Below are 7,738 nucleotides of genomic sequence, written 5' to 3' on the forward strand. Positions count from 1 at the left end.
GAAGTGACCCGTTGTCTCCAACAGAGGTGGCCCCTCACCAGGGGCGAGTCTAGGACCAGAGCTTTAGGGGTGCTGAGCACCCAGAGTGCTGGCCGGCCAGGCAAGATACATTTGGGGGGGTGGATCCAACCATTTTCGAAGCATGGGGGGGGTGCTGTATTTTTGTTGTTAAAATATTACGTTTAAACCATATACCGGATATGGTTTTGACATTTCTTCAGCTTATTAAACATGGGCATACAGTAGAAAATAAAAAATCTCTTCAATTTTAGGGGTGCTGGGGTTCAATTTAGGGGTGCCGCAGCACCCCCAAAAATGGGCTAGAAACGCCTATGGCAGGGGCGATTCTAGGATCAGAGCTTTAGGGGTGCTGAGCACCCAGAGTGCTGGCCGGCCAGGCAAGATACATTTGGGGGAGGTGGATCAAACCATTTTCGAAGCGTGGGGGGTGCTGTATTTTTGTTGTTAAAATATTACGTTTAAACCATATACCGGATATGGTTTTGACGTTTCTTCAGCTTATTAAACATGGGCATACAGTAGAAAATAACATATATCTTCAATTTTAGGGGTGCTGGGGTTCAATTTAGGGGTGCTGCAGCACCCCCAAAAATGGGCTAGAAACGCCTATGCCCCTTACTCTCTGGAGTCTGGATCTTTAGGTTAAAAATCATACACCGCTTTTGTCCAACTCCCTTGACGATTTCTAGCCCCTGTGTTGGTGTTGGTGTTGGGGGGGGGGGGTAGCCCTTTGTTTTGTAATAACCTTTTTATTGGCTGCCAATCAAAAACTGTTAGTGTAACTGGTTATTTTCTTGCCCGGTGCGGGATTCGATACATGGTGTACTGCACCACAAGGCGACGTCACTAACCGCTCGACTAAAGGGTCAGACTTAGGAGTTTACATTAGTATTAACGTTTAAATGTTAACATTTAGTTAGCATTTACTTCAATCAAATATGAGGATGTTGTGATGGCCTGGCGGCCTGTCCGGGGTGTCTCCCCGCCTGCCGCCCAGTGGCTGCTGGGATAGGCTCCAGCACCCCCGCCACCCTGAGAGCAGGAGAAGCAGTTTGGATAATGGATGGATGAATGAAAACTACGAGGATTCATGTTTTCTCCATTTCAAATCTCAATATGTCAACGATTGTTGTTCAAACTACCACCCCCAACCCCCAAATAAAACCAAAAGGTTCAAAAAAATAAAGTAATATTTAGTGAAACCAGGCAGCGGTTGCCGTAGGAACAAAATAAGCTCATAGTCCCTACCATATGATGGTTTTAGGCCTGAATATCTGTGATTTTGTGATCCTTCCACTAAGTTACAGGTTTTAGTAAAGACTATAAAGTCTAGTGTGGGCGGTGGTGCAGTGGTTAGCACGGTCTTCTCACAGCAAGAAGGTCCTGGGTTCGAGCCCCGGGGTAGTCCAACCTTGGGGGTCGTCCTCTGTGTGGAGTTTGCATGTTCTCCCCGTGTCTGTGTGGGTTTCCTCCGGGGGGTCTGGTTTCCTGCCACAGTCCAAAGACATGTAGGTCAGGTGAATCACCGTACTAAATTGTCCCTAGGTATGAATGTCTGGGCCCTGTGTGATGGTCTGGCGGCCTGTCCAGGGTGTCTCCCCGCCTGCCGCCCAATGACTGCTGGGATAGACTCCGGCGACCCCGCGACCCTGAGAGCAGGATAAGTGGTTTGGATAATGAATGGATGTAATTCCTATTTGGTTCCGAGACAGGGCAGGGCCATTTTTAAACTACCTTTACTACTAAATGTACTAGTACTATCTTTTATAGTATTAGTAAATTGTATAATTTTAATATATATATTGTGGCGGACACTTCCTCATTCCTGCCACAATATAATTAATGTATAATGGTGCAGTATAATAACATTAGTAAAGCATATAGCATAGTATATGAATATTTTTATTAGTATATTAGCAGTATAATCGATTAGTATAATTATGATTCATGGCCAGTGAACATAAGCATAAGTATGATTTATTACTATGTATAATTTATTAGCGGCCTTTGTCTGCTTCGAAGTGGACACGTTGCCATTCTGTTCTCTTCGTTTTGTTAGCGTGGACCTTGGGAGCCACTGTTTCCTCTACCACAGCATCAGATAGAAAACAACTGAAGATGCGTTGAAGCCATTTTGAGACTCAAGTCATAGCAACCTACATAACAACCTACACCGGCCTCCTAACCTCGTGAATTCTGTGACGCTTTGTTCCACCTATTCTTTTTGAACTGGATACGAGTTGCAGATTCCTGCGTGGCCCAGGCTCTCAAACGACTCAGACAGAATATGGCAAGACCAGCTTTAGTATTCAACTTTATTCAAATGCCCTACAGCTTTTGTTGTTCAATTAGAAAAGTAATGTTGCAAAAACACTGCAACGACAAAGAGTATACGCTCCGTTCTTGCAATTTTAGAGAGGTTATACCACAAACTTCCGAAACGTTGGTCAATTCATTAAAAGATATACAACTTTAAGCCCTCGCTGGTTCAGTATTCCTCATCCAACTCCTCAGCGTCAGATTCGGGGCTCAGTTGACCGAGCTCTTCGTAATCCTTCTCCAGGCAGGCGAGGTCCTCTCTGGCCTCAGCAAACTCGCCCTCCTCCATTCCCTCACCCACGTACCAGTGGACAAAGGCCCGCTTGGCGTACATCAGGTCAAACTTGTGGTCCAGACGGGCCCAGGCCTCAGCAATGGCGGTTGTGTTGCTCAGCATGCACACGGCCCTCTGCACCTTGGCCAGGTCCCCGCCAGGAACCACCGTCGGAGGCTGATAGTTAATCCCCACCTGCTGAGACAAAATGACAGAGAGTTAACCCAACGGTAAAACGTGCGTCTCTAGCCCCGGAGCCGACCCCGATAAACTGTCTGTCGGTGCCACTCGCCTTGAAGCCGGTGGGGCACCAGTCGACGAACTGAATGGAACGTCTCGTCTTTATGCTCGCGATGGCTGTGTTGATGTCCTTGGGGATGACGTCGCCACGGTACAGCATGCAGCAAGCCATGTACTTGCCGTGGCGTGGGTCACACTTGACCATCTGGTTGGCCGGCTCGAAGCAGGCGCTCGTGATCTCCGAGACGGTCAGCTGCTCGTGGTAGGCTTTCTCGGCGGAGATGATGGGCGAGTAAGTGACCAGCGGGAAATGGATGCGGGGAAACGGGACCAGGTTGGTCTGGAACTCCATCAGATCGACGTTGAGGGCGCCGTTGAAACGGAGCGAGGCGGTGATCGAGGAAACAATCTGACCAATCAGTCGGTTGAGGTTGGTGTAAGTGGGACTGTCGATGTCCATGTTGCGGTGACATATGTCGTAGATGGCCTCATTGTCCACCATGAAGGCGCAGTCAGAGTGCTCCAGGGTAGTGTGGGTGGTCAGGATGGAGTTGTAAGGCTCAACCACGGCGGTAGAGACCTGGGGCGCCGGGTAGATGGCAAACTCGAGCTTGGATTTCTTCCCGTAGTCGAGGGACAGGCGTTCCATCAGCAGGGAGGTGAAGCCAGAGCCTGTCCCTCCTCCAAAGCTGTGGAAGACAAGGAAGCCCTGCAGACCTGTGCACTGGTCAGTCTGCGGAGGAGAATGTGAGGTTCAGTAGAACTCTACACAAAGCATTGAAGCCAGTGTTACTCACACTGGGACAACGTTCTCTTTTTAACCTTCTCACGTGCACCAGCCGCCGATGATGCCATCTACATGGATGGTAAAGAAATATGTTTTCTTGCACACCCCAAAAGGTTAACGATGTCGTTTTGCACAAAATGCCCATTTGGAAACTCCAGATGGACATTTTGGAGTTCCAGATATGCACATCCATAGTAAAAACAATGTAAAATTCTCACATTTTGGTACTATTTCATCAAATTTGAAGAGCCAACTGGTGAGACCTATGGCAATAGATCCATTGAGTCACAGACTCAAGAAACAAAGCCATCCATCCATCCATCCATCCATCATCCAAACCGCTTATCCTGCTCTCAGGGTCGTGGGGATGCTGGAGCCTATCCCAGAAGTCATTGGGTGGCAGGTGGGGAGACACCCTGGACAGGCCGTCAGGCCATCACAGGGCCCACACACACTCACACATTTACACCTAGGGACAATTTAGTTCGGCCGATTCACCTGACCTACATGTCTTTGGACTGTGGGAGGAAACCGGAGCACCCGGGGGAAACCCACACAGACACGGGGAGATCATGTAAACTCCACACAGAGGACGACTCGGGACGACCCCCAAGGCTGGACTACCCCGGGGCTTGAACCCACAATGCAACAAAGCCAAAAGAAGTTAATTTCCCTCAAGCAATGATTTCTAATATATAAGTGAAGATAAAATTACCTTTGGAAAATAAGTGTTCAGGAGCCACAGCCACTTTAGCTTGGATATGTCGTCATTTTTGTCAAAGAAAGTTGAATCGGTTCATCTGGACGCAACGTTTATTGATAGAAACATTTCATCGCTCATCTGAGTGGCCTCTTCAGTCTCAACTGACTGCAGGTGTCCCCACCCTTATAAACCATACAGTGGCATAACGAATGAAACCAACGATCAGTTTCATATGAAAATATGATGTGACCATTAACTAGAGTTTCAGTGGCCGTGTGTACTATTCACAGAGGATTTGGGAACGGTCGCAATCACAGCGTTGTAAGATGGCGACAGATGTACTCTTAGCCCCCCCCCCCCCTCCCCGGTTCAGGGACGGTCGTTCCCTCTTCACGTAGATGACCTCTTTGACTCCCCGTTCAAATCAGCGTTGCTCCCTATCAAGGATGTGCACCTCCTCCTCCCTGACAGAGTGGCCACTGGCCTGTGGACTGTGGTGCTAACATTACATCTGTCGCCATCTTAAAATGCTGTTATTGCAAACACTCCCAATGCTCACGCCCATATTAGCACATGAAACCGATCGTTGGTTTCGGTCGTTATGCCACTGTATGGTTTATAAAGGTGGGGACACCTGCAGTCAGTTGAGACTGAAGAGGCCACTCAGATGAGTGATGAAACCTACCTGTCAATAAACGTTGTGTCCAGATGAACCGAGCCAACTTTCTTTGAGTTTCTTACCTGGATTATCGAGCATTTTTGGCCCTGGGCTCAGAAATCAGGGGGTAGCTTACTGGGTGAATACGGTTAATTCTTCGTGTTTATGAACACCAACTTGGGACGTTGGGTAACCCAGCATCAGCAGTGACTGCTCTTTTTTGAAAATCAGATATTAAAATTACACATTTAATAAACACACGTAATGATGCATATGAATAATGTAGCGCCTACAGTCGGTTTGTTTTCCAGTGCAGTTTTAGCAACACTGGTGTCAGTCAGTGTTAGATAACAGCAAACATGGACAACAGTCAATAGTCTGGTCAATGCTTGCTCATTGCTACACCTTAATCAAACAGAGCCATCAGTCACTCGTGCTATGGGCTGCAGCTGTGTTTATGCTACTATGCTAACAACATGCTAACACCATGCTAACACCAAGCTACGCCTAAATCAAACAGAGCCATCCGTCAATCTATTAGCTCCAGTTATGTTTATGCTGCTCTGCCAGCATCGTGATGACGTCATGCTAACACTAAGCTAACACCAAGCTCAGTCCAGCACCTACAGAAGGTTTTTCACCTTTAGATGGAAGCAAAGTCTCTAAAAAGGTGTAGGGCTTAGTCGCTCTCTGAGGTGGGAACTTTTTCCTGTTTGAAACTTTTGATAACTTTAATCAAGGGGGGGGGAGGCTCAAACCTTCCAGGTATCGTTGTGATATATCCCTACTGACCATCTTACGGATACGCTCCAAGACCCCATCGATGACTTCCTTCCCGACGGTGTAATGTCCACGAGCGTAGTTGTTGGCCGCGTCCTCTTTCCCAGAGATGAGCTGCTCGGGGTGGAAGAGGTGTCTGTACTTTCCAACCCTGACCTCATCTGAAAAGAAAGGCCCTCTTAATGGAGTGTGTTCAGAGTAGACACGCCGTTACGTACCTTGACAGGTTAGAAAATAGCCCCCATATGTTCAGGCGTGCGAACTCTTATCATAACTACGCAGGCGTGTTTCAGCTAAAAGCTGTGTAACACCGTTCGCCATCGTTTACCATTTAGAGCAGATTCACATTACGAGACTTGGATAGATAAAAGGATAGACTAGATAAAAGGATAAAGAGATCAGATCACCACCGCCTGGACACCCACATTCTGTTCAGTTCTGCATAGGGAATGTGACATAATGTTGTGTATATATAGAATTTCTATTCCTCCATCCATCCATCCATTATCCAAACCGCTTATCCTGCTCTCAGGGTCACGGGGAGGCTGGAGCCTATCCCAGCAGTCATTGGACGGCAGGCGGGGAGACACCCTGGACAGGCCACCAGGCCCCATCTCAGGGCCCACACACACACACACACACCTAGGGACAATTCAGTACGGCCAGTTCCCCTGACCTACATGTCTTTGGACAGGAAACCGGAGCACCTGGAAGAAACCCACAAGGCCAGTTTTCACATAAAGTTGCTCCAGTCGACAGCCTTTTAGCTTTAAAACCGGTGTAACTGATGTGTAAACCAAGGGGCAGATTGGGTAAAGGAACCAGACCGGGTTTATAAAGGAGCAAGGCCATTTAAAAGACTATATAAAGTCCATCGTCGTGACGAGACCAGTTCGTCTGGGGTGGATAAAGTGTCTTTGCTGGCGAGGTTATCACTTCCACGAGAAAGAGCGGATGAGTCGGTATTCTTAATGTTACAGAATGACACGAGACGTAACAGATTTGTTTTGGATAATGTTGACATTGAAAGACTTGTGGTCTATATGTATATATTTCAATACACGTATGTCACAATATTGGTGTACGTATGCAAAAATACCATGTTAAGGAATCCGGCTACGGTCCGTCATACTGACTTGTTTGGTAGCGTGGATGAAAATATCAAACCAAAACTAGTTTTGGGTGACGCCCCCTCGAATATTTAAGACCTCATTTTGTGGGGAATTTCAAGGTCATTTTGGCCCTGTGACTGCTGGGATAGGCTCCAGTATCCCTGCCACCCTGAGAGCAGGATAAGTGGTCTGGATAATGGACGGGTGGGTTTTAGATAATTTCAATATCATTAATTTAGGCAACAAATTGTATGTCAGGATATGTTAATATCCACATTTCAGCCTGGTCCCAATACAACCGAAAGACGATGAATGATAATATTGAATGCAGCTCAGATTGTCAGGGAAGAACCGTGTGTCGGGGAAAGCCACATCTGATCCATAAGCCTACATGTGGCAGCCTACACCGTGTCATAACATGGAGGAAAGTTACTGAGTTGCATACCGATCACCGTGGGCTCCAGGTCCACATAGATAGCTCTTGGAACGTGGTGGCCCGAGTTCCCGGTGTTGAAGAAAGTGATGAACGGATCCTGACGTGAGTTGGGCTCTTCGTGGCCATCCACGAGCACACCGTCAGGGCCGATGCCGTGCTCCAGGCAGAAGAGCTCCCAGCAGGCATTGCCAGTCTGCACGCCTGCCTGGCCCACGTGTATGGAGATGCACTCTCTCTGACGGCAAGAAGACGGTTATTTCTAGTCAGTATACAGCATTTTTAACCACCTGCCGGAGATTTTCTCCATGCACCGAAGTCATCAAATAGGCAGTAAAGGCACCCAGTACAGCGGTGCCTTTCCACCTGTCCAACTTTTGACCATTAACCCAAACTGATGCCCACTCCTGA

General features: G+C 47.7%; 1 protein-coding gene across 1 annotated transcript; it reads right to left on the minus strand.

Annotated features, from left to right (window-relative positions):
• Positions 1-2,337: 2,337 nt before the first annotated feature.
• tuba5 (tubulin alpha 5) lies at positions 2,338-7,712 on the minus strand. The gene is made up of 5 exons (XM_056274951.1): positions 7,671-7,712; positions 7,340-7,565; positions 5,795-5,943; positions 2,907-3,587; positions 2,338-2,809 (listed from the first exon to the last, which is right to left on the minus strand). The coding sequence occupies exons 1-5, from the start codon at positions 7,710-7,712 to the stop codon at positions 2,510-2,512; spliced, it is 1,398 nt and encodes a 465-aa protein (XP_056130926.1). The 3' UTR covers positions 2,338-2,509.
• Between the last annotated feature and the right edge of the window lie 26 nt (positions 7,713-7,738).

Source organism: Lampris incognitus, chromosome 2 (genome assembly GCF_029633865.1).
Source record: "Lampris incognitus isolate fLamInc1 chromosome 2, fLamInc1.hap2, whole genome shotgun sequence".
Lineage (NCBI taxonomy): Eukaryota > Metazoa > Chordata > Actinopteri > Lampriformes > Lampridae > Lampris > Lampris incognitus.

Excerpts from the sequence above, each read along its gene's own strand:
- tuba5 (XM_056274951.1), bottom strand. The coding sequence starts at position 7,712 with ATGGTCAAAAGTTGGACAGGTGGAAAGGCACCGCTGTACTGG. Across the intron at positions 5,944-7,339 it reads CCTGGAGCCCACGGTGATCG|ATGAGGTCAGGGTTGGAAAG; the intron begins GTATGCAACTCA and ends CTTTCTTTTCAG. Across the intron at positions 2,810-2,906 it reads GGTGCCCCACCGGCTTCAAG|GTGGGGATTAACTATCAGCC; the intron begins GCGAGTGGCACC and ends TTGTCTCAGCAG.